The sequence below is a fragment of the Protopterus annectens genome, chromosome 13.part0 (assembly GCF_019279795.1).
Source record: "Protopterus annectens isolate FY-2018-M chromosome 13.part0, PAN1.0, whole genome shotgun sequence".
Taxonomy (NCBI): Eukaryota; Metazoa; Chordata; order Ceratodontiformes; family Protopteridae; genus Protopterus; species Protopterus annectens.
This window is the reverse complement of record NC_056747.1, coordinates 730,263,329-730,291,244: the sequence shown is the minus strand read 5'-3', so window position 1 is coordinate 730,291,244 and position 27,916 is coordinate 730,263,329. Positions and strand designations below refer to the sequence as shown.

At 40.1% G+C, this 27,916-nt stretch overlaps 1 protein-coding gene across 2 annotated transcripts in view; it reads left to right on the top strand.

Annotated features, from left to right (window-relative positions):
• CLUH (clustered mitochondria homolog) overlaps nucleotides 1-26,934 on the top strand; it is a 662,807-nt gene extending 635,873 nt beyond the window's left edge. For both annotated transcript variants that reach the window (XM_044054416.1, XM_044054415.1), the window contains exon 26: nucleotides 25,723-26,934. In XM_044054416.1, coding sequence (XP_043910351.1) covers nucleotides 25,723-25,897 — 175 coding nt within the window. In that variant the 3' untranslated portion in view covers nucleotides 25,898-26,934. The remainder of the gene's footprint in view (nucleotides 1-25,722) is intronic.
• Nucleotides 26,935-27,916: the final 982 nt, after the last annotated feature.

Here is a 27,916-nt window from a genome sequence, read left to right as displayed (position 1 = left end):
TGACGTGGGTGCCATGAAGTTAGCCACCTCTGTTTTTAGGCACCCATAGTCAGCTTTAGAGAAGTTTTTCATGGTGGTTACCTTTGTTGGGGGTGTGGGTGAGATGTGGATTTCCATGGTGATTAGTTTGTGGTCTGATCTAACCAGGGGAATTGATTATTGGTGTAGCGCAATGGTTGCCCATGTTAGTAATAACCTGGTCAAGGATGTTGGTTCCTCTAGTGGGGGTAAGAATGAGCTGGTCCAGGGCATTGGAATTAATGAATTCCAGGAAGCGTTGGGCCAGTGTATTGGTGCATGAATAGTTTTCCCAGTTGATGGAGGGGTAGTTGAAGTCACCTAGTATGAAAGTGTTGGGTTGGACCCAAATAGTTTCCAGGGTGCTTAGGAACATGGAGTGAGAGTCTTGGGATGTGGTTGGGGACCTGTAGCAGGCTACGACCTGAATCACCATCTTACCCAATGTTAGCTGTACCTGAAGTATCTCAGATGTGTTATGCTGGGCTGCTAATCTGGAAGGGTGTATATCCTTTATGAATATGGAGACACCACTGCCTTTGGAGCTTTGGTCCATGTTCTGGGGCCGAAAGCTGTGGAATGAGTTATATCCTGGTAGCGCAGGGATGCTTTCTGCTGTTTTAAACCAGGTCTTCATTACAGCACAAATGTCGATGTTCTCCATTCTGAGGAGTGCTTCAAGCAAGTGCATCTTGAGATTTAGACTTCTAGCATTGAGCAGCATGGCCCTCGGATTGCATTTATTTATAGCTGTTACAGTGGTAATTTGGTCTTTGTAACATCGCCCAAAAAAGACACTGTAGGGGTGGCAAGAGCCTTAGCCAGTATCCAGAAACCCAGGGGTGACTGAGGCAAGCCATCTCTGGCAAAGCATCGAGGTCTGTTAGTCATGTCATCCCAAGCAGACAAATACTGAATCCCCTTAGAATGACACCAGAAACTTAGCCAATCTGCTTGTACTGCGGTATCATTCTGGGCAGTGGTAGGATGCTGCTCAGGGCTAGGGTCATAGCTGCCTAGGCCACATAATCCGAGAGCTCCTCCATGTCTCTTCATGTAGTCCAGGGAGGTGAGTTTCAGGTCATTCACACTCACATGGACGGTGACAGAGTCATACTTGTACTTGTTGTGGAGTGACCTGAGTGAGTGTGTTATGTGTCAAATTCTGTCACCTGATAGACAGCTGACTGTTACATTCTCCTTATTCAACCTAGTGAGTAGGACATCAGTGTGCCTCACTATCGAGTCCCCTATGATTAGTGTATTGGGCAAGCTGTTTTGCATTAGGGGCTTGGGTTGAGGGGCACACTGTGTAGGTGAGCTGTGTGTCTTGTGGTTTGTGCTGTGCTGTGGTGGTCAAGTGCGTTTCTGCCTTGGAGGTCTGTGCTGTTTGGGTAGATTTCTATTGAGAGCCTCCGTGAAGGTGGCTGTGTGGTTTGTGTTTTTATGTGAGAGCTGTGATGGTGGGTGTTACATGTGTTGTGGTGCAGGTGTTGACCTCCCCTTGACCAGCTATTCCGGTCTTGGTTTGAGAGTCCATGGCTTCCAGTTTGAATGTATAAGTGCATCTCTCACAAGTCGGAGTGTTGGGAGGTAAGAGGAGAGGGTGGTCTGTGTACATGAGGCAGTTGCTACCCTGCCTCAGAATGCCCAAATTCACCAGGCTAATAGGAGAAAGCACAGAAAGCTGACCTTTAGACATGCCAGAAGGGATGGTCATTATTACCAAGTACTGGAGCCGTTTCCTTATATATTTCTTTTACAGGAAAAATGTCACTCAGGGTGTCCGAGTCTACACAGAGCACTGCCAAACACTTGAGGGGAAACTGATACATAGACCCTGAAAATTTAAGGATTAATTATTTAGGCAGATATTCTGAAGTTAGAAAGAAATCAAGCAATACTTGCTGAAAAGTAAAGAATTAACTTGTCAAGAGTGATGAAAAGAGGGGTGTCGCATAGGTTTATAGGTAGGTACTAGGCTATCTGCCTGAGGGCATTTATAAGCCTAGCCAGAGTGTGTCAGCTTTCGCCGCCCTATTGATTAATTAACTGAGCCTCTGTCAAGAAGAGCCAATGAAGTGATCCCAGGGGTGTGTTTTCTGTTACCCATCCACTCGTCAAGGTTTCTCTTGAAGAGCGTTAGTGAGGGGCTCTGCCTAATGTAGTTTGGAATTTTGTTCCAAAGCATGGGGAGTCTCTGACAGGAATCTATCCCTCCAGCATGTTCTGTTTATTGTTGTGATGTGGTTTAGCTCACTAGAGCGAGTGGCTCGCAGTGACTTGGATTTCTTTAGGTGGGGCATGTCCATAAATTCTGAGTTGGACATGGCTTTGTAAGTCAGGCAGAGATCACCTCTGAGTAAGCGATATGCCACTGAGTACAGCTGGAGTTTTTCCATTCGGGCTGCATAGACATGTGTTTGAGGCCAGTAATCCTCTTGGTGAGGTACTTTTGTGGTCTTTCCAGCTGTTGGAAGTGTCTTGTGAGGTACATCCCAAATGGGGCATTGTACTCTGTGATGGGTCTGATGAGTGATAAGTAGAGGGGCACTATAACTTCTTTATTTCTAGATGCGAACCCTTTAGTAATTAGATGGGATACATAGAAGGGTTTCCTAACTACTTTGGCAATATGATTGTCAAAGGAGAGATTACTATCTACCTGGGTCCCCAGATCTCTTATCACCTCTTCTGTATTAAAGGGGCTGCCACTTATGTGGTAATTCATGGGTGTTTTGTTTTTCCCAAATGGGATGACTATGCATTTTTTGGCATTTAGCTTGAGACCATGACTTTGACACCAGGTGTCCGTCTCAGTAAGGCCCTTTTGGAGAATGTCCATGTCAGCCGGAGAGTCAGTTATGGCTCTCAGTTTGCAGTCATTGGTGAACTTTGTTAGCCATAGTCCTCCTGTGTTTGCCTGTACTTCTGGGAAGCATATGCCGAACAGTAGGGGTCCCAGGACCAAGCCTTGTGGGACACCACTTATGACTGGTTTAGAGTCTGACCTGGAGCCCGCTATTCTTACCGTGTGAGTTCTGTCTGTAAGCCAGTTGGCAACCCATCTCGTGACATAGGGGTTTATGTTCAGGCTGGTGAGTTTTTCTATAATTCCTAAGTGGGGAATGGTGTCAAAAGCCTTGGCGAGGTCAAGGTAGGCTGTGTGAACTACCTTCCCCTCATCTGTGGCCTTGGTGACTGTCTCGAAGAAGTCAACCAGGTTTAGTTGGCATGATCTGCCCTTAACAAAGCCGAATTGGGTCGGATCAAGTGTTTGGAGGTTCCCAATGTCTTTATTAATGAGTTCCTTGATGATGCGCCTTGTAGACCAGGCTAGTCAGGCTTATGGGGTGATAGTTACCAGGGTCAGTTGTGGCCCCTCCTTTGTGGAGTGGAATAACCATTGCTGTGGGCCATTCTGAGGGCACGTAGCCTGTGGAGAGGCTGAGGTTTAACAGTGTGTTTAGGCGGGGGGTTAGATCGTTCTGTAGTTCGTGCATGAATGGCTACTGCCTGGCTACTACTAATGCTGGTCTCAGCACAGCTTCACTCTGTTGGGATACAATACTCCTTTGCTTCTTCTTCTCTCACCAGAACCAAAATGTTGGCACCAGTCCCAAGAAGAGAAGCAGGCCACAGCCTGTTTGGTGATCCATAGTCTTGTCCCAGATGATGCAAGGGTCTGCAGGCTTGTAGCCTTTTTTCTGGTAGATGCCTCGAATAGTAACCAGACCAATCGGGTATGTTAAGCACAGACACTCTCCAACCAGGAGGAGTCAGGAATCTGTGCACTCTGCTCCTACTTTCGCCAGGATCAGACTATAAGCGCAGATTCCAAGCTGTCACCTATAAAGCAGTTATTAAGCTTGCTGATGATCAGCAGTCTCCAAGGAATAATGTAACTGCACTCCTCTCACCAGGAGAAAACAGAAGCACTAATCCTAAGATGACTACTGAGAGGCAGAATGTGGGCTCTCCAATAACTGGTGGTCTTGCAATATATGCTTTAAAGGTAAGATGAAAAAATGATTTTATCCTAAACACTGCAGTGTGCACTAGAGGAGTTAGATGTGAAAGTAGGCAGTTTAAGTTTTACCTGTCTAAAAAGTTAAGTTTTAGTGGGGAGTCATTATTTTTAAAACGGTAAGAGTGAATGTTCCTGGAAAAGTTTGTTTAATAAGGTGTAAAAAGTTTTTTTTTTGTAGTTTGATGTGTTTTTGACAGATATGGGATATGGATGTTCTTCATGTTTCACTGCTGCAGTCATTACATTTGGGTTATCTGCTTGCAGTAGCCCTCAGTCGGCCTGATTAGCAAAGTCTTGGGTTCTGCGTAGGTTGCTGTCCCTTCTTCCATGACGTCAGGTCATCAGGGGTATAAAACATGCAGCCGACACCATTAAATCAGTCTTTCACTTGCACTTGCACTGCCCGAAGCAGAAGCAGTTCACAAGTGTCGATCAGCCGACTCTTGAAAATTTTGTTTTTGAGTTTCAGAACCAAAGTCTTCAACTAAAGCTAAGTACCCCGTTGGGGAAACTTTTTCTTGCTCTTTACCGATGGCAGTAAAAGTTAATAATTGCATTACTTGTGGAAAGCAAATACCTCACAAAGATTTTCATTCGTACTGTATTCCTTGCCTAGGCCCTGACCACGACGTACCTTGCTGTCGGTTTTGTGCTTTATTTAAACAGCGCACTATCCATCATCTATATATTTTCGCTTCTAAATATTTTGGTTCTCGGTTTAATTATCCAGAAATGTCGTTAGCCGTCAGACTACCGGGATTCTGAAAAAACGCAAAGATAAAGACAGACAGGCCGCCGAGGTCCAAAGCTGCCAACAATGCTTCTCCTAAGCCAGTCGCCCGTTTGCCCCTGATACCCGCTACTTCTGTTTCGCAGGCCTCTACTGAGACCCATTAGGAGTCCGGTATGCCGCGAGATGCTTCAACTGTGGAACCTGCGGATGTCTCTACCTTGGATGGGTCCGGAGCCGCTGTGCAGGCACCAACTTCTGAGGGTGCATTCAGGCCTACGGACTTGCATATTAAACCGACGCCTCCTTCTTCATTTAGGCCAACATCTCGAACCATGCCTAAGAAACTGATGCCCAGGCCTTAAGCTCAGGCCTCTTTGCCTAAAAAACAAATAAGAATGGCTGAAGATCTTATAGCTCTAATCAGGGGAAGCCAACCTCCCCTTCTAAGAGACCTAGGACTGAAGTTGTTTATGAATCTTCTGAACAGGATTCTGATTTTTCCGATTCTTCTGATCGGGATTTTCCCTTATCTACTTATGAGGATTCTGATGCAGAGGACTCTATTCCCTCTGCTTCCCTTCCAGAGGATTTTTCTTTTGGTGAAACCTTTAAGGGAGCATTTCCACTGGGAAAGCCAGGATTTTTCTGATTCAAGAAAGAGGCTTAGGGATTTCTTACTCCTGCCTCAGCATAGGCCTTTAGCTATACCTCCTGTACTAGACATTGTTGTTGATGCCTTTTCATAATCTAGTTTGGCCCATGATTCTTTGCCTCCTGCTCCCTGAAAACCTGACCGATATTAAAGGTTTCCAGATTCCCACAAGTTCCTTTTTTAAAAATCCTATTTCAGATCCAGAGACTATTTCACAGAGACCCAATAGCATTAAGGCTTCTACTGCTAAAAATCCTACCCCTTCTGATAGAGACTCCAGGGCGCTGGATAGATGGGGTAAGAAAATTTACACTTCTGCAACCTTGGCCATTAGGGCTTTAAACTGCCAGTTTCATATATTAAAGTATCAACATCATGTTGTTGGATTGCTTAAACAGAAAATTATGTTAATTCCTGACTGCGCTGAAAATAAAGAATTACAGGATTTAATGCATTCTGCTGAACAGGTTGGAAAACGTACTTTGCAATGTGGATTTGATTCATTAGAGGCCTCTTGCAGGGCTGATGTTACTGGGTCTGTGCTCAGAAGGCATGCTTGACTTAATGAGCAATCTTTGCCTGATCATGTTAAAGCTAAATTGTTGGATGTTCCCTTAAATCAGGACCGCCTTTTTGGCAACAAGGCTGAGAAAGTTCTTAAAAAGATGGAAGATAAAGCTAAATCTATGCAGACTGTTAAAGATTTCTTACAAGTTCAGCCTCCTAGATTTAGTAGACACTGGCCCTCTAAAAATTGGTCCTTTCCAGCCCCCTCCAGGTCTTCTCAAGCCAAACCCAGACACAGCAGAAACCCCAGGTTTCAGTCCCAAGGGACACACAAGACTAGGCAGTGGGGGGTTCCGCACCTAAACCTGGGAGTAGTAAGACTCCCCCCTATGGAAGACCAAAAACTGGGAACTCATTACCCAGGACAAATGGGTTTTAATTATAGTGTCCCAAGGATACAGATTTAATTTCCACACATTACCAACACCAAGTGGGTGGCCAGATCTACCCCCAAATCAGTGGGCAGAGGCCCAAGATCAGGTACTCTCTCTCTTAAACATGGGGGCTATTCAGTTGGTACCAGAAGAGGAAAAGGGACAAGGTTTCTATTCGAGACTTTTCCTGGTACCTAGAAAAGGCAATACATGGCATCCTATCCTGGACCTTTCTATTCTAAACTTTCTGGTGATTCCAAAATTCAAAATGCTGACTCTTCACCAGCTGCTTCCTATGCTAGGCAAGGATGCATGGTTGGCAACACTAGACTTAAAAGAAGCATACGTGCACATCCCTATCAGGGAATCTTGCAGAAGATAACTGTGCTTCAAAGCAGACTACATGCACTATCAGTTCTCTGCACTGCCCTTTGGCTTATCTACTGCGCCCAGGGTATTCACAAAGTGCCTAGCTCCAGTCATTGCATTTTGCAGGCAAAGAAATATTCAGATATACCCATACCTGGACAATTGTCTAATTCAGGCAGAAAGCAAGGACATTCTTTTTAAACATCTGGCCTTTGTACTGAAAGTCTGGGGTTCACTGTAAACAAAACGAAATCCCACCTGGTACCCTATCAACAAATTATATTCCTGGGAGCAAGCTTGAATACAACTTCCAGATGGCTTTCCTCACACCAGAGAAATGGATACATTTGACAACTTACTTCAAACAAGTGGCCACAAAAACCCAACTGTCTGCAAGGCAAATACTGCAAGCCTTGGGGTTCATGGCCTCCTGCATTCTTCTAATTCCATATGCAAGGCTGCATATGAGGAAACTACAATGGTATCTCAAAAGCCTATGGTGTCAACATTCACAGGATCTAAAAGCAAGGATTCCTATCATACCTTGCCTACGCCTAGAGTTCCTTTGGTGGACAGAGGCCTGCCACCAAAACAGGGAACTACCATTCACATTACCCCCTGTCGCACAAATCTTAACAGACTCATCAGACTATGCATGGGGGGCTCACCTGGCAGGGAAGTGCATTCAGGGCAAATGGAACCCAAGTCAGATGCACCTGCACATAAATCGAAAGGAAATGTTATCTGTACAGAATGCTCTGACAGCCTTCAAGGACCACATTCTTCCAGGACAACTAATGGTAAAGGCGGACAACACCACTGTGTCATGTGGTACATAAACAAGCAGGGGGGTACACATTCTTACCCCCTCTGCAGACCAGCAATGGCATTGTGGAACACAGCCTTGAGCTACCAAGTGAATCTACAAGCTCAGTTTCTGCCGGGAAAACTAAATACACTGGTAGACGGACTAAACAGAAACCTCATGGACCCACACGAGTGGAAACTGGAACCAAGGATTTTCAACATGCTGACAAGCAAATGGGGGGGCCCAGATATAGACCGGTTTGCCTCCCCCCAGAACCATCAACTGGACAAATGTTGCACAAGGATTCCCACAAGCTAGCTTGAAAAGTGGATGCTCTATCCTTCAGCTGGAAAAACCTATCAGTTTTTGCCTTTCCTCCTCTGCCTCTCCTCTCCAAGGTACTACTAAAGATCAAACAGGACAAGCCAAGGACGATTTTAATTGCACCAGACTGGCCTTGCCAACACTGGTACCCACTCTTGCGCAGTGTCACGCTTTGCTCCATGGCACCTGCCTCAGACTCCTTCCCTGTTGTCTCAGCAGGAGACCCAGATTCTGCACCCTCAGCTGCAAACCCTGAACCTAGCAGTCTGGCTAATTACCTAATCTCTCCTTTACCATCCCTCAGTAAATCAGTGATGGATATCATTTTAGAGGCAAGGAGGCCTAGTACTAGAAGATCTTATGCTGCAAAATGGAAAAGATTCTGTGCTTGGAACCAGTCTCAAGGAATGAATGCAGCAGTGCCCAATTTACCTCAGATACTACAATACTTGACTGAGATGCTTCATAAGGGTTTGTCTTTTTCCTCTAAAATTCATGCCTCAGCAATTTCAGCTCATTATAGCACAGAGACTCCACTCTTCTCTCACCCACTGCTCAAGCAGCTCCTCAGAGGGGCCAAAAATTTAAGGCCACCCAGGTGAGCTCCAACTCCAGCCTGGGATCTTAACTTTGTTCTGGAGAAACTCAGTCTTCCTCCTTTCGAGCCAGCTGCTAATGCAGATTTAAAATTTCTTTCCTGGAAAACAGTTTTCCTTTTAGCAATCACTTCTGCAAGAAGGGTATCTGAATTACAGGCCCTTATGGCAGTGGAACCTTTCATCATCTTTCATGCGGACAGGGTGTCCCTCAGAACCAATCCCTCCTTCATGCCCAAGGTGGTATCCATTGTGGCTCTTAATCAGTCCATTCATTTACCTACCTTCTTTCCTAACTCACAAAACAAAGAGGAATGGATACTGCACTCTTTAGATGTGCACAGACAGCTTAGATTGTACTTGGACAGGGCTAAACCTCGAAGGAAATCTGAACAACTGCTGGTGGCATTTGTTGCAGGGACAGAGGGGAAAGCTGTTTCAAAACAAACCATTTCAAAATGGATAGGACACTGCATTCATTTCTGCTATAAGCACCATGGAAAACCTATCCCACAGGGCATCAGACCCCATTCAACCAGGGCTGCATCTACCTCTACAGCCTTTCTCAGGGGCTTCCCTACTAGGGACATCCTAGAAACTGCTACCTGGAGTTCTGTGCATACTTTCACCAATCATTATCATTTGCCAATTTTCTCTAAATCCAGGGCTGGTTTTGCCACTGCAGTCTTGCAGGGCCTTATAGCTGGTCCTAATTCTATTTAAATTCCTCCTCCCAACCTTAGCTTTGGGAATCTACCCAAATGTAATGACTACAACAGTGAAACATGAAGAACATAGTACAGTTGTGTACACTTACCATAAATATAGATGTTAAAGTGTATTCACTGTTGCAGTCCTGGTTACCCACCCTCCAGCCCCCTTTTCTTCCTTTGGCTATACCTCTACTCTCACTTACTATGCTTTAAAAGCTTTTTGGTGTATTTGCTTTTCTGCTGGAGGTATATCCTGGTATATATAGATTTAATTGCTTCCCATTAGGGGGGCACCTGACATCTGGGGCAAGAAAAACTGATGTAATGGCTTTGGCTGCATGTTTTATACCCCTGATGACCTGACGTCATGGAAGAAGGGACAGCAACCGACGCAGGACCCAAGACTTTGTTAATCAGGCCAACTGAGGGCTATTGCAAGCAGATAACCCAAATGTAATGACTGCAACAGTGAATACACTCGAACATCTGTATTTATGGTAAGTGTACACAACTGTACTTTGCTACAGGGTGGTATTTGTTTATCTGTAGGCTGTATGGTTTGTATAGAAAAAGGTTGAGGCTATAGTATAGTTTATTGGTCTGTTTAGGTGTGATGATGAAGAGGTTTGCCAAGAGGGGGAGATTGGTGGATTGAAGCAAAATATAGTATGATGTGAGGGAGTATAGGAGTAATAGCAGTGAGATCGCAGAGTTGTGTAGGGCTGTTAGGCGCAAGCTTTCCCTATTAAGGTGAAGCATTTTATTAGTGAACTTTGTTCTAGCATGGATCGAGTGTAGTAGAGTTGATGGCTGATGAATTACGAGTAATGTTTTGTGTGTGGATTAAGGATTTTGAGTATTTAGGATATGTGTAGATTAAGGTACTGCTAATTGATGGGTAGACATGGTTTATAGTAATATTTATTGGATCTAATTAACTGAAACCAGGCTTTGTGATTGGTTATTTGTGTGTGGGGTTTGTAAAGTATAAATCTAGTGGAAGTGGGGGTAGGTGGGAATGGGAGTAAGGTAGGGGAATGGAGCAGGATGAGCCTAGAACCGTATCATAGCAAGCTAGAGAAACAATCAGTTACACAGGTTACACAGACTGGTGATACTATGAAGACTGAGGTAAGCAGGTTCTAAGGTGTAGGTTATTGTACAGCCTGATTAACACACTTTGCAAACAAATTCTGGGGGATTGGAATGTAGAGCTGTGATATGCAGTAGAAAGGGGCTGTACTATTTAACAGTGAGACGTGGTTAACGAATACTACAAAGTATAGAGAAAAATGGGGGTGGGGGAATAGGATTCCAGAGTGGTTCCTGTGATGTGCACCTGATGACTAGAAATACAGATAAATTCAGTGTTTTAAAGGATTTAAGGCTAGCAGTGAATGAACAAACATTGACTTTATTCTTGGGGCGTCAGCAGGCTTAGAGCGCCAACTTAGAGCAGGGTATTTCAGTTGCTAGAGTTAGGTCACTTTCCACAGGCAGAGATTGTAGCAGGCTACTACATAATATCAGCTGGGTAAAAATACAGGTAGGGGAGAAAGTAAAGGTTGAGGTGAGGAGGAAAAGATTAGAGGGAGAAAGAGAGCATAGGAGAGTAATGGACCTGAAAGTAAACCTATGACTAAGGCATGAGAGCTTTGAAGTTCAGAGAGAGAAAGTGTGAAGGGGGGGGGGTACAGGCAAGAAGTACAGGGTAGTGAAGGGATATGTTAAAATTAAACCAAGCAGTATATTTTAAGAGAAAATGCAGAAACCAAGTGAAACAGGTTTATTAAACTTAAGGTATACCATAGACAACTCTGATAGACATCGTTTGAACAGCAAAAAGCAGATCAATAACCCTTCCCTGGCAGTCTGTAAACCTAAGACATCTCTGAGTACGTGTAAACAAATGAAGATGATAGTTAGCTGTTCAGGCTATCCCGCAGCCTTTTACAAGTGTAAAACTATGCAATAGTGAGATTAGCTTTCCTCAGCCTTCTCAAAAAATGGAAGTGTTGGTGCACTTTTTTGACCATCTGGCTGGTGTTCCCCGACCATGAGAGAACCTCTGATGTGTACGCCTAAGAATTTTGTGCACTTAACTGTTTCTACACTCTCACCATTGATCATGAGCACTGGATGGTTTGTTTTCTTTTTTCTGAAGTCAGTGATGATCTTTTTGGTCTTGCTTACGTTCAGGTCACACCTACTGATAAGAGATGCCACCTCCTTTCTCTGTATGCTCTTTTATCTTCCTTTGTGATGAGCCCCACAACTGTGGTATCAGCAACTTGATGATATGGTTTGACTTGTGCTTTGCATAGCAGTCATGGGTCAGGATGGTGAGTAAAAGTAGACTGATACATCTATGGAACTCCAGTATTAATCTTGATACACTTTCATGTGTTCTTACCCAAACTCGCTCTTTGTGGCCTCTCAATCAGGAAGTCCAGGATCCAGTTAGAGATGTTTTCTGATTCCTGTTTATGCCAATTTATCCATCAGCTGCATTGGTACCAAGGTATTGAATGCTAAGCTGAAATCTATGAACTGCATCCTCACATAGTTGTCATTGCCCTATAGGTGTTCAAGAGAGTTGTGTAGTGCTAATCATATGGCATTAGCCATGGATCTGTTGGCTCTGTAAACAAACTGCAGAGGATCAAAAATCGGGAGGTAGGCCCGATGACGAATGCTTTTTGATCAGACGCTCGAAACATTTCATAACTGTGCATGTCAGAGTGACTGCTCTATAGTTAAGGCAGCAAGGGGAGGTTTTCTTAGGTAATGGAATGATGTTTGTTTCCTTGTGGCATGAGGGTACTTTCGCCATGGCAACAGAGGTGTTAAATATCTCTGTGAGTACTGTTCACAGTTGACTAGCACAGTCTTTTAACACCTTGCCCAGTATGTTATCTGGGCCAGCATTCTTCCTGTGGTTAGTCTTCCTTGGCTGTCTTCCCACCTCTTCTGTACTGAGTTTGAGGACAGCATCCTTCTTATTAGTGGGTAGCTTTAGTGCCAACCTGTTTCTCTCCTCAAATCTTCCAAAGAAGGTATTCAAACTGTCCAGGAATTTGATGCTGTCTTCACACTGTGCTTACCTGATTTTGTAGTCAGTGATCTCCTGAATGCCTTGCCATAATCTCCTTCCATCCATCATGTCGTCAGAGTAGCTCTGCACCCTTCTGCCATACTACCTCTTTGCCTCCTTTATACCTCTCCTCAGATTACCTCTTACTTACCTTAGGACTTATTTGTCCTTAGCCCTGTAAGCTGCATTTCTCACCTTCAGATGCTCATATACCTTGGGGGTGAGCCATGGCTTCTGGATAGCTTTGATAGTGATGCTCTTAGTGCTTGTTACTTCATCAAAGCAGTTTGAAATGTATGACATCACAACCTCTGTGTATTTTTCTGTGTTCAGATGCTGATTTACTGTTGCTGCCTCATTGAACATATCCCAGTTTATTCTTTTTGTTTGATTTTTTTTGACAGTTTGACTTGCGGATGTGCAGCATTTCCATTAAGTTTGGATCTCAGATTGCTCTGTAGGCCAGGCAGAAGTCTCCTCTAAGTAGTCTGTATGCTACTGAGTACAGTGACAGTGACATCAGTCTGCAGTGAATGATGTGCTGGAGACCCTGAATTTTCTTGGCTAGAAATCTCTGAGATATCTTACGTTGCTGCAGGTGCCTGGTAAGGTACATACCAAATGGAGAATTGTACTCCTTTATTGGCCTGATGAAAGAGTACAGGGATGTTATAACCTCTATCGCTCTTAAGGCAGTGCCTTTGCTGATGAGATGTATGACATAGAATGCCTTTGTTACCACAGTAGACACATGGTGTTCAAAGTTTAGGGTACAGTCAACTTGTGTTCCAAAGTCTCTCATTACTGAGTTGTTACTTAGGGTATTATTATTTATAATAGTCTGTAAGGATATCATTTTTACCGAAAGAGATGATGATCCATTTTTTTTTGCATTGAGTTTGATTCCATGGCTTTGGCACCAGTCATTGGTTTGTGTATGTCCCTCTTGAAGTATATTGACATTGTTTGGGGATTCAGTGATTGCACCTAATTTGCAGTCACTAGCCAACTTAGTCACTCACAGCCCCTCTGTTTTGCCTGAACTTCTGAGAAGTTTATTCCAAACAGCACTGGCCCCTTTTGAACCCCACTGGTGACAGGTCTGCTAGTTGAGGTAAAGTTCCAAACATTGACCGAGTGTGATCTGTTGGTGAGCCAGTTAGCAACCTACCTGACAGCATGAGGGGTTGATATTAAACTAGGAGAGCTCATCAGTGATGCCCAAATGAGTGATTTAGTCGCAGGCTTTGGCTAAGTCAAGGTAGGATGCATGCACAGATATGCCTTTGTCTATGGCTCTGGTGACATTTTCAAAGAAGTCTGCCAGGTTTAACTGGCATGACCTGCCTTGAACAAAACCAAACTTTGTCTGATCAAGGGTTTGAAGATCACCTGTATCCTTATTTATAAGGTCCATGATGATCCATTCCACAACCTTACAGATAAAGGCTGCTTAAGCTTATGGGTCTACATTTCCCAGGTCTGTTGCTATACCGGAGATTATGGTTGCTGTTTTCCATTAAGTAGTGACAAAACTATTTCTCAGGCTTTGGTTGAAGCGAGTACCTAATGGAGTTGCTAACTCATGTTTTAGACCTTTTAAAATGCAACCTAAAATGCTGCCTGGTCCCGTAGAGGCTGCATTTTTGGCCTTGGAGAGCAGTAATGACTTGCTCTTTGGAGATGCAAGGTGGGGTAGATGTAGTGGGAATGCTTTGTGGAATGTTAGGAGAGGACAAGAGGGGGGTGAAATTTTCACCAAACCTGTCATCTAATAGTTAAGCTATTTCACAGGATCAGTGTGTGTGATGTCATCCACAGCTAGTTCAGCACACGTCTTGGTCCTACCTTTTAGGTTAATGATATAGCTGAAGAATGCCTTATGGTTATCTTTAACTGTGGTTGCTAATTTTTTTTGAAGTTGCCCTTGGAGGATTTTACAAGTTGTCTTACTTGTTAGTTCAAGCAGAGGAGCGTGTTCTTCCAGTGCAGGGACCTATCTTTTTTTTTTTTCTTAGACAACGTCTTCCTCTTGTTGTATATCTTACTAATGCTAGATGTCCACCAGGGAAGCTTGTTTTTTCTTGAGGATCTTGTTTTGATCCTGTCCGGTACAGCTGTGTCACTACATTTGTGTAAGTGTTTTTACAGGGCATTTGTGTATACCTTAGTATCGTTGTTAATGCCATCTGTGGGAACAGGAGCTTGGAAGTTTATGCCATCCCTTAGGAGGGTATAGTTAGCTTTAGTGAAATGATTTAGCCGGATTTCACCTAAGAGGGTTTTAGATGTTATAGCTACTTCAAATGTGACTGATTTGTGATCATATTTAACCAGTGTGGGTCCTATATTTGTGGTGGTGCAACTGTCACCCATGTTGGTAAGGACCAGATCAAGAATATTTGAGCCCCTTGTGGGGGTTGTATATTTATTCCAGGGCATTAGTGTTAAAGTCCAGGAACCTTTATGCAAGCATGTTGGTACTCGTGTAAGTTTCCCAGTCAGTGGAGTGATAGTTAATCATGGGAGATTTTGAGTGTTTGGTTGTAATTTGATTGACTCAGGTCCAAGTAAACAGTGTGGGTATCTTGGTTCATTGAAGGGAGGGCCTATAGCTAACAATTACTTGAAGCGGGGGGGGGGGTCTTACCCACAGTTGAACTTGGAGTAACTCCATGGAGTTTTCCTGTCTAACCAGTCTAGAAGTGTATTTATCTTTGATGAAGATAGCTGCTCCTCCTCCTTTGGTTTTCGCACATTCATTTTGCAGTCTGAAAGTGTGGAAGGTATTGTAGCCTTTCAAGGATGGGGGTGCTCTCTCTGGCCCTGATCCAAGTTTCTGTGACTGCACAGATGTCAGCATCCTACAGGGAGAGGAGTGCTTCCAGAAAATGCAGTTTCAGATTTAAACTCCTAGCGTTTAGCAGCATAACCTTTAATTTGTTTGTGAGTGATATTTTCATATCGGAAACTTTGTTCTTGAGACCATACCTAAAAAAAAGCACTATGGGGGAGGCAAGTACCTTAGCCACTAACCAAAAGCCTAAAGATGACAGGTGAAGACCATCTCTGGCAAAGCAGCGTGGTCCATCAACCATGTCATCCCAGGCTGACAGGAATTGGATCCCCTTAAAATGACACCAGAAACTAATCCAGTTGTCAGTCATTTTTTTGTTTATGTTGTGGTATCTTAGGTGAGGGAAGAATGCTGCTCAAGACTAGGGACATACCTACCTGGGACACACATTCATAGAGCTCAATCATGTCTCTCTTCATATAGTCCAGTGGGGTACTTCACAAGTCATTCATACCAACATGAACTATGATGGAGTCATAACTGTACTTACTGTTGAGAGACTTGAGAGATTGTGTTATCACATGCATCCTGATACCTGATAGACAGCTGACTGTAACCTTCTCCTTGTCCAGCCTGCTGAGTGTAACATCTGTTTGTCTCGCAGTGGAGTCGCCTATGACCAAAAATTTGTTTGAGATGTCCCTTGTCTTAGGAGCTTATTTGGTGAGACACTGGTGCTTGTGATTTTGTTTGAGTGGTGTAGGTGCTGTATTATGTGTAGCATGTTTGTGTTTGGAAGGTCTCTGGTGTTTAGGTAGGTTTCTGGTGAGTACCTCCTTGTGTGATGGTTTCTGTTGAGTGCATGGTTTGCACAGGTGTAGTATGTGAGCTTGACAATCTGTTCTGTGAGTAAGAGAGCAAGGATTCCAGATTCTTAATGTAGATGCATCTCTCACAAATTGTACTTGGGTGATTTAGGAGTAGAGGGTTGTCAATGTACATGAGGTAGTTGCTCCACTGCCTCAGGATACCCATGTCAATCAGGCTGGTAGGAGAAATGAAGGGAAACTGACTATCCATAATGCTAGGTTAAATCTTGTTTTCACAATGGGGAGAGAAAATGGAGGGGAGTGGTATAACTGGATGCTCTAAATGGGGTGCTGCTATAAAGGGTCTGTACTAGTAGGGGTTCTCTAAATGGTGTGAAACTGTTATAGATTTGGTGGTTTTGGGACTGTTTAAGGGGCAAAAGTGCAGCTGAGGTGCTCTCTGAGCAGCTAAACGTAATTTAAGGACTTCTCAGCCATATCACGGGCAGGTACTAAAGGAAAATGTATCTACTTAAGTTTTTGTCTGTAACCACGAATGGTTATTCCCCACTGAGCTGTAGTGAGTGATGGTGCACAGAAATGCACTACACATAAACAGATGAATACAGCAAAGCAGTGGCTGGTCACCTAACTCTGTGGAGCTGTTTGATGTGAACTGGTAGCATAGTTTTTTATGCATTTGTAATGCATACCCATAGCATCCAGTGCATCATTTTAAAATCTGGGATTCTGTCCATCTCCATGCCAGGTGGCAGCATATTGTTCCCAATCTTGTGCTTGCCTGTGGTTTGGGTTACATGTATACCAGTTGCATCCTGCAGATCAAAGACCAAGGCATATAACCAGAAATTAATTGTGTCCATTGCCCTTGAAGAGCTTTATGCTGTTGTCTCCTTGCTGCAAAACCTTCATAGTCTGCTATTCTGGAATATCCTAGGCAAGAGGATCTCTTATTGAAATAAGTTTGTGTGTGGGTCTGTGTAGATACATATATATGTATGTGTTTGTGTGTGTATGTGTGTGTGTGTGTGTGTGTGTGTGTGTGTATATATATATATATATATATATATATATATATATATATATATATATGTATGTGTGTGTATATATATATATATATATATATATATGTGTGTGTGTGTGTGTGTGTGTGTGTGTGTGTGTGTGTGTATGTGTGTGTATGTATATATGTATGTATGTATGTATATATATATATATATATATATATATATATATATATATATATATATATATATATATGTGTGTGTGTGTGTATCTATATATGTATCCATATATCTGTATAATAAATATAATAAAACACCTGAGTAAGTTGATGTAAAACTGATGCTCAAAGTTCATGAGTTAAGTTCCTACTTTTGTAACGCATATGGCTTTTTAAAAACTTTTGTTAATGCTGTTTGACTCTTACTGGCAGTAGCAGTCCTCAAAACACCATCCTTGCTTTACATTACATCTGTATGATGACAGGAGGAGTCAGTAAGGTGATCTAGTGTGCCCTTTAAATGTATTTAAACATTCTGCTTCCCCGCATCTTTACCTTTTCTGCCTTTTTAAACCTGTAGTGTGCCTTCAAAAGCAATTCTTTGGATTCCTACACCGCACTACCCTTTCTGATAGTTCATTTCATCATGGTATTTGCAGTCCTTTCTGTGAACAAGTTTCAGAAATCCACAGAATAATTAGCCCTACAATCATCTGCTTACACCCGCTCAGCTTACCCTCTTCAAGACAACCATTTACATCTACTTAACATGATTTTGTGCACCAGTAACTTGCCCTTATTTATTCTGGTCTCAGATTAAAACAGCTGTAGCTTCCATCATCTCTAGACTTTCATCCATAGAACTTTCTAGTGGCTTTTGTCTGCATTCATTGCCATAGTTTTATGCCCCTGTCATTATATGTCCCCCAGAACTACATACATCAAGCTGTAGTCTGGGCAGGGCTCTTCCTTGGGAGTTTGCCCCAGAAGGTAGACCACCACATTTTGCTAGCTTTGCTGTTGCATTTACTCCATGCTACTTCTAGTGGTTGAATCCAAATATGATCAATGTCTACTTCCAAGATGTCTGTCTGCACACTGAGTATCAGCTTAATTTCATCTCTCCCAGTATGAAATCAGAAACTCAGAAAAGAGAGACAGTGAATTTCTTTGTGTAAATTTCAGTAGCTGACTAGTAAGTGCACTGCCTGGATGCCAGCAAAAAAGAAATTCAGAGAAAACTGAAAGGAATTCGGTCACAAAAGATGAAGAGAAAACAGTGGCTGGAAAGAAACTTACAGCTGTTCAAGAAAAAGCAGTGAAAGCTCCAGTTTTCTTTCAAGACGCAACTTCCAGTAATCTAGAGGAAAAAAATAAGTCATTTGCTCAGATTAAAATAAAACACTGAAGACGTATATCAACTCAAATAACAAAAGGCTAAGAAATGGGAGAAACTTTAAACAGATATACAGATGAGCTGATAAAACTGCAAAAATCAGAGGTTGAAATGAAGAAAAGGCTGGCCGAGTATAAGACTGCTCAAGAAGTGATGTTTCAAAAATGGTAGAATTATAGGACAAAACACATAAGGAAAACTTGTGTTTTTCTGCTGTACCAGAGAAAGTGGAAAGAACAGACTGTTAATGTTATGAAAGCACAGATAATCAACTGGATTGGTATTCCACAGCAGGAGTTGAGAAAGCAACCCAGACCTTTAACAGTAAAGATACAATCCTACCAGCAGAAAAAGTTGATTCTGACAAAACTGTGGCAGAAGGGCAAAGTACTGAAACTGAGAGGCAGTTGTGTGTTTGTGGAAAATGATTACTCAGTGTACAGAAGGCAGAAGAGGAGTAAATGTTTTCCAGCAATCGGGGAATGTCGAGAAGCGGCTGTGATATTCAGACTGCTACATCCAGCTATTTTCAGAATTATTTTTTTTTCTTGGAGAGTCCATCATTTTTGATGTAGAATATGCTAAGGAGGAACTAACAAAAGTCCATTAAAAAGTGAGCTGTCAAGAGGAGTCTTCTTATTCTTGTGATAATAAAGCCCATAGAGAGACAATGCTAATGAAACCATTTCCAGTGTTCCAAAGGAAAATGCTTGAGAGCCAGAAACAAAGTACAAGAGTTGACCAGAATAACCAGGAGTGCCTTGGAAGTGAACCAGAGACTGGATTTGGAAGACTGAGATGAACAAGGAGAAAACCAGCATCTCAGAAACTGATTAATAAATGTGGGACTACAAAGAATCAGTTATATTTGTGAAATATGACTGAATAAGAAAACTGGAAAATACTGAGCTTTTTGTCTTTAAATGTGTAGGGGACTCCAAAGCATATGCCCTGGGGGAAGAGAAGGAGGAGTTAACTAAGTAGAACAAAATTTTGTTAACAGTATTTTTGTGTGTGACATAAACTGCATGCTGTAAAGTATATCTTTTTCAATTATTTTTGTGCGCAATAGGGATACTAAAGTAAATAGGTGCCCTTATTTTACTCCTTTCTTCTTGTTCAGTTTTAAGAAATGTAGTCACTACAATTTAAAAAGAAAGAAAGCCTGGACAAAATAGCATTGTACAAGGAAAAAGTGATATGCTTTTTCTTACTTTTGCATAGGGGAATGACTGGATTAAAACCCTTGGTTTGATCTAATAGCAAGTTTTAAGGGAAAGCAAACAAAAGAACGCCCAAGTACAATGAAAGGTTTACCTCTAGCAAATATTTACTGTGCAAGTTGTAGTGGAAGGCAAATGTGTATCTGGTTTTGATGTTTCCGTGGGGTTAGTCTGATAAGGGGGCAGTAAAAACAGAATACCTTTTCTCTTTGAATAGCTTGGAGATTTTTTCTGAAAGAATTTAAGTTGTTTTCATTATCTGGGAAAAGAGTAAAGATAAGACAAAACAGAGCACTTAATGAAGTAGAAGCACATGGTGTATCGTGCATCTTAGTGTGGATAACCTTCAATACAAGTTAATTCAAGCCTGTGAATGTGGCTGTCAGTCTGGGACAATAGTTCCTGTTAGGGTTACATTACTTTATTATTTTAAGATTTATGTAATTTTGTTTGTTGTTAAGTTAATAGGCTGTAAGGACATTCTAGGGTGTTTTGTTTGAGGGTTTTCATTGAAGAAAAAAGTTGTGTAAGATGCTACATAAAGTCTAAATGGATCTGACAGGAAACTACTCTATAAAAGATCAGCCTGCCAAACATTGGTCCATGCATGTAACACAAAAGATGAAACTAGACACTTAAAGCTGTTATACATCGATGGGAATGATGGCTTCTTATCATACTGACAGCAGTTTCCATATTATCTTTAAATCTGAATGATCTCTCAGATATATGCAAAAAATAAAGAATAGTGAACTATATTAAAAAATGCAGAGTGCAAATAGCTCTGCTACAGGAAATATATTTGGAAAGAGCAGAGCGTATGAATTTGATAAAGAAAGGATTTCAGGATATTTATTCAGTGGAATATCTGGGAAAAGGAAAAGGGGCGTACTTATATTAATTGCGAGAGGAGCTCCGGTAGTGATAAAAGGAAAAAAAGATAATGGTAAATTTGTAGTACTAAGGGCTACTGACAAGATGGGAGTATTATGATGTTATATATTTATATTCTACCCAAAGCTGCTACAGTACAGCTTAAGAAAAGCCTGGGAGAAATAATCCGCTTTCAGCAGGGACTATTACTCATAGGTGGCAACTGGAATTTGATTTGCAGTAATGAAGATGTATCTGGAGGATATAGAATGGACAGTATAACAAGAGGGTGGATTTATTTTAAGAAATGTATGAAAATATTTCATATGAAAGATGTGAATTAAGTAATAGGAGTTTGGGGAGAATTTACATATTATTCCTCAAGATAGAAAAACTGGGCTAAGCTAGACAAAATTAATAATTTCACAGGAATATGTGCATTTAATTAGAAGTCGTGATATGCATCCAGTAACTATTATGGATCACAGGCCAATAATCCCTAAAATAAAAATGCAGGATAATGAAACAAAAGTGAGACTGGTGCTTGGCCCACCTATCTATTAAAAGAAAGGAATTTAAGGAATGGATAGTATAAATTATTTGTGAGTTGTTAGGGATGTTGGAAATTTCTTCTGAAAATATAGCTTAGGGAGTGGGATGAAATTAAAGTGGAGTTTAAAAGTAAGGTGGAAATACAAGAAAAAATGTATGGTTAAGAAGTAACGAGAATTATTTAGAAGGACTAACAAATGTTAAAGTATTGCAAAATATGGCGAATCTACAAAACAAGAAGTGCAGCTGCAGAATGCTAAAGAGAAAATAAGGGACTATGTTATGTGTATTGTGTGTATTTTTTATATTTTTCCCGTAACAGATTTGATTGTTTTTCAATTGAATTGTACAGGTTATAGGTCACATTAAAGGTGGGAAAAGTTTTGAAATGATTTATTGTGGTCTCATTTTTTTATATCACAAAAACCTGGCATTTTAACAGGAGTGTGTAAACTTTTTATATCCACTGTAGATGAGGCTCAATTACTAACAGGACAGGAGGAGAGCAATTAAAAATGGTGATGTACAACCAATCTACAAAAAAGTCCCCAGGGGTAGATGGTATTCCTATGGAGGTTTGGAAGCTAGGAGGGAAGGAAGTGATAAAGATCTGGAAGGTTTTATTTAACAGTCTTTTAGAAGGAGAAAAAGCACTAACATCTTGGAAGAAAGTTGTGGTGGCTGTAATACCTAAAGAAGGTAAAGATCTATTGGGATCCAGCTTTTATATAGGCCCATTTTGATTCTAAATCATGATTATAAAGTGTTTGTCTATACTGGCTAAAGGAATGGTAAATTTGATGCCAAAATTGATAGGTATGGATCAGTATGCTTTTGTGGAGGGGAGACAAACATTTGACAATATTAATAGAACAGTCATGACCCAGAGAGAATCACAATGTAAAAAAATACCACTGTTGGTCAGTCTTGATGCAGATAAAGCATACAACAGAGTAAGCTGGGATTTTGAGTAGGGCAGTGGAAGCATTTGCATTCCCTGATAGAATTGTAAGGTTGATTAAGAAAATATATAAGGGATTGGAAGTGAAAATTCAAGTCTTGGGGTTCCTCCCTGATAAAATCTGTTTGAACAGAGAAACCAGGCAGGGTGTCCTACTTCCCGTTTGTTATTTACATTATATTTAAAACCACTGGCAAAGAAAATAAGGACTCATAAATTCAAGGATATAATTGGTAAGGTAGTCAAGAAAAGATGGCTTTATTTGCAGATGATATTTTATACCTGATAAAACCAGAAAAGGACATTTCACTGTAGCGGAAACATTCCGAGATGGTTTCAAGTCTTTTCGGGATACAAAATTAATGAAGATGCTATAAACTATGTGCCACACATTAATTGGTTCAGCAGTATCCATATTTAAGGGGTCATGATAAAATGAAGTACTTAAGAGTATATATTTAAAAAGATTATTTTATGGCAGCAAAGGTTGTGTGAAGAGACTAAACAAAAAGTGAACAAAAGATGATACAAAAACTAAGAAATTTGAAGCCCTGTTTTATGGATAGCAAGATACAAGCAGTGAAAATGTTTTTAGTCCCTTTAATTCTATACACAGGTCAATAAAAATGCTGGCAGGCAGAGTTTCACAGGCACAAATCACTCGGGTGATGATAAACCAAAGGTGTATTTAATGATAAAAATCCACAAGAAAAACAATGTGAGCTCTTTCGTTAAACAAGTGTTAACTTCATCAGACCTGATACTTTTATCAACCAGAGAAGTTGTGGATGGCAATTAGTAAAGAGTTGGATTTTATCTGGGATGGGAAGAGGGCAAGAGTCTAGTGGAATAAGTTGATCCGTCCAATAGAAAAAGGTGATTTGGGATTACCTGATTTGAAGCAGTATTTCAGAGCTAGCTATACAATTAAGGCTCCTATACATAGCACAAGCAAAAATCTGTAATTCAAAATGGCAGGGGATGGTGATGAAATGGGGTAGGGGACTGGAGAGACTGGGATATTGGATTCAGATCTTTAAGGAGAATAACAGTAATGATACAGAATATTATATTCTTAAAGTAGCAAAAAGTATTCCAAGAACTAAGCCGACATTGGTATGGAGAAAGGATATTCTGCCAATAGGGATGACTGCAATCAGGGGTACAGAAAATAGACAAGTGGGGCTGGAATTTACTAGAGAAAACTGGCAAAGAAACCAAGATATTGGAAGCAAATTGGAGAGAAAAGCAATAGAATGGGAAGATGGCAAGAATTCATTTGGACTCCAGTGTAGAGACTGCCTTCCCTATCAAGGATCGATATGAGAGTATAGGCACAGAGAAAGAAATGGAGATACTAAGCGAAGACTAGCACTTTTAGAGTTTTTAGTAGAATCGACATTAAAAACTATAGGAATCAGTCAGAGGAAGTTAGAAAAGACTGGGAAGAGAGATTGGACAAGCATTTCCTAAAGAAACAATGGGGGATATATGTATACCTCTATAAGTCTAGAAGATGTAGGATCTTTGCTTGGAAGTGTTGCAAAGGTATTTTTATACTCCAAGCAGACCTCAAAGATTTTTTCCTCCGGTAGATTCCAGATGTTGGAGCCGTGATGAGGAAGAAAGGGGTAACTTGGGAACCTATTTTTGGGAGTGTAATGAGTTGGCAGACTTTAAAAATACCCTGCAGACTTTCAGAAATACTGGGTGAGCAACTTGGTGTAACCAAGGAAATGCTGTGATAACAGAATTGGAATTGTCTAGACATAGTAAGGCCGTGGTGTTTATTACTGGTGGCTGCCAAAAAAAGCAATAACAAGAAAATGGAAATCCAAGTATAAACTCACTGTACTGGAAGTAGTGTACATATATGTGTGTGTATTTATTTATATATATATATATATATATATATATATATATATATATATATATATATATATATATAAAATGTGTATGTATATATATATATATATATATGTGTGTGTATGTGTATATATATATATATATATGTGTGTGTGTGTAGCTATTTATATATATATATATATATATATATATATATATATATATATATATATATATATATATATAGGAGCAAATTACATAAATATGTGAATTGTGGGAACAATACAGACTAATGTTTTGGAGGAGGCATGAGGTTTAAGGGAAGGCAGGAACTGAATGAGCTATGTAATGTTTGACTAACAATGACTGTGTAGAAGATTATAAGTGATTTGTAATGTTTGCAATTGAAAATATGTCAGTATGGTTTGTTTTCATTTATATAAATGTATGGTTGCCTGTGTCATAACTGAAAATTTAATAAAGATGTTACTTGTTTAAAAAAAGTCAGCTGTAAGAGGCAAGTCCTCATCCTATCAGTTGAGCTTCCATAAAGCTTTGCATTAGGTGTTTAGTGTGGTCTTATCCACCCCATTTAATTGAATGCCCTCTCCATGCAGGGTTTATAGGACATTAAAGATCATGTTTAAAAGTGTAAAACAAAATTTTCTTTTCACATAAAAAAGTGTTGGCAAACGTCTTTATACTTGCAAGTGCTTTTCTTTGTAAAAAGAGGTGTTTGTTTTGCAGCCTTTTAAATATGTCTTCCAGATGCAGAAAACTAAAAATGTAGAGCTGTATTTATGTCATTAATATTAATAGCTAGGTGGGAGGTGTTGACATTACTCTGGGTGAGAGCTCTAATTATGATGGATTAGCTTAGATAAGTAATTGTATATTAGTTAATTTCCAAACCGTTAAATTATTTTTTTGCCAGACTTAATTTTGCATTTGACAATTACTTAACTAATACACAACTATTTACCTATGCTAATCGATCTTAATTACAAGTGGAACCCAGAGTGACGTCAACAACTCCCTCCCAGCCATTAATAAAAATGCTGTAAACACAGCTCCACAGTTTGTCTTCTGTGTTTGGAAGCTATATTTAAAACCTTGTAATTTTCTAAAGGATGGAAAATGAACTTTTCTTTTTACACACAAAAGTGTTCACATGGATAAAGATGCATGCAAGTACTTTTGTGTGTGAAAAGAACATTTGTTTTGCAGCTTTAGATATGGTCTTTAAGCCAGGCAAGTGTATTATTTTGTATTCTTGTTTTTGCATCTTTTGTGTTCTGCATTGGCGTAAAACTGGGGGACCATAGAGACTAAACATCCCCTTCTGGCCCAGTACATGAAATCATGGTGTATGCCAGCTTAAGGAGTACATTGCCTTCTGCATGAAGGTGCTGAATCCGAAATGTGCTAAGAAGGTGATAGAAGAAAATGTCACAACAGTTACCAATTGCAGAATGCCTTCTGGTAGATCTGCTTATATGGTCAGTGCGAATAATGTATGAAGCTGCATAGCTCTTGTAAACTCAGCTCATAGTACTGAGAATTAAGTCTATGAGCTGCTAACAAAGATGTATCCTGTACACCTTGTATTCCCAGAGCTTTCTCTTGCATATTGTGTAGCTCTTCACAAGTAGCTTTAACCAGAGCAATGTTTGGTGGTCCTATCTGGTTACATGCTTATATATGTGAGGCATTGCTACTTTAAAAACGTGTTTTTTTAACACAGTTAAATAAAAAGCTTTACTTGAAGGACAGGACATTTCAGATTTGTGGATTCTCAGTTTCTCCATGGTTCCCCTTTAGTTAAAGACACTTAAAGCATCAAGTTCCTAATAGCTGTATTGATGTGTTGTAAAGTTTGTAGACATGTGTCAATAATATATTAAAAAGAGGGGGTTTAGAGTTGTGGTCTTTGCATTAACATCTTTTTCTTTTTGCTTTTATAGCCAAAAAGATCTAGAAAACTTAAAAGCTGAAGTGCAAAGACGTCAGCAGCTTCATGAAGCAGTAAACTGCAGTGAACAATTGACAATTGAGGAAAAACTGACAGAAACTGAACAAATACATATCACAGAGACCATAGCTTCTAGTGATACAGCTGCAGCAAAGACGACGACATAAAATTTACAATTTGAAATATTAAACCAGGCTAATGACCTCCTCTGGCATATGGACTTGTTTCACATTGATACTGCTGCACTGGTGTGGTGTGGTTATTTGACTACAGAGAGAGAGAGGCAAGAAAATGTTGATGTCCAAGCCTTAGCGGCATTACCAAGAACTGAAGAACTTGAATCATGCAGGCTGCTGTATGTACAACACTTATATTTGCAGATTCCAGTAATTGCAGTATCAGTGCCCATCCGATCATGTACATATTAATGTAATTCCAGATGAACTGTCTTGAGTTAATATTTTTCTCAGGTCATTTTTATGTTGTTCCTATATATATATATATATATATATATATATATATATATATATTTGTATTTAGGAATCTAAGCTCCGAGCCAAAACATAACGCACACTAAAAAAGTCCTAAAGTAAACAACTTATGCACATTTTACTGCTGCAAGGTGTTTGATTAAAATTTGTACAGAATGTGAAATTGTATAGTTTTTTACAATAGGAGTTAGCCATTTGCTTCCATCAGCTTTAGCAAAATTAATTTTTTATGGGAGGTTTAGTTTACTTATGCTTTTTGTTTGTTGGTTTTTTTTTTTGAATTGTATAAATGGTATTAAGTTAACTATTCACTGTTTCACTTTCTGTAAGACACACTTTTAGAAAACTAGATGTTAAAACACTGAATTTCCTTGTTTCCTTTTTTGTTTGCAGATTGAGTGTTTCTGACACAATTTTTTTATGGTATTTGTCTTATGTCCTTTATCTTCCTCTTCCCATCATTGATGTTGGTCATTTTGGTTAAATTTTAGATTTGTAAATTTGTTTTGACATTTGCAAAAGACAACTATCCAGGCTTGATGGAAGTTGAAAAAGGTCTCTGTCATTTTGTGATGCTGCTTATTATTGCACAAAATATTTTTTTTGTAATTTTAATGGTGAGATCAAATTTAAAACACGCCTGCCCAGATTTTTAATAAATTATAATTTGGGGGAAATGAAAAAACAAACATGACCTTAAACTCATGCTGAAATCAAGAATTGTTGTGTTTTTTTGTTGTTGTTGTTTTCTTCCTTAAGACATACATTGAAGATGCATCAGCCTATACTGAAGCCAGTACAAAAAAGATCTACAGTATGGTGATTTTTAGTGAATCAGCCTGCAAGCTATAGAATTTTTTTTCTTTTTTTACTTTCAGCATGCTTGGTAAGCTAGTTACTGCATCTTTCTCAATGAAAGGTATATTTCTGGATTTTCTTTCTTCTGGTAGAATATAACTATGGACATAGAGAAATGGTAATTCAATCTCTTAGTAGGTAGTCTTACTGTGGTTAGATTGACATAAGATAGCCATTTTGACTGCTAACAGGTATACATCTACTAACATTTAGGAGGTTTCTTAAAAAATTTCCACTTTTAAGTGATTCAGTAATGACTGTAAATAGCGTAATCCTTATTTATTTACGTTTGGTAAATGGGTTGGTCCAGCTGGGCAAAGATTCACATTTACACTGTAACCCTGGAGAGAGAGGCCCCAGTTATATTGGTTAATAGTCTAAAGTTCAGTTAACATAATATAAAATAGTAAACGAAGAAGCACGTTTTCTTGTGTACAGAGCTAACACAGATGCATTTATGTGTAATCTTGAGAACATGTGCATTAAGGAGACAGAAATTTGATAATACTGTCACTCATAGCTTTTTAATTTTCTTTTTTGTGGAACAATTCTAGTTGAGTGCAGTATAGCAGCAATGAAACAGATTAGTGTACTTTGAAATAGCACAAAAAAAAGTTTTTAGTCAAGTTATTTGCTGCTACAGCTCTTAGGCGTGTCTATGCAGATACAGTCCAACAGGTGAAACATGCATTGTTTTTGTTAGTAACAATTCTGTGTAATTCTTAAGATTTTCTACAGACTACTCATGCAGAATGGCTAATTTATTTGTTTGTGCAATTTTATAGAAGGGGAATAAGTCATCTACCTAAGAACCCATGGCCGGAATTGATAAATTTG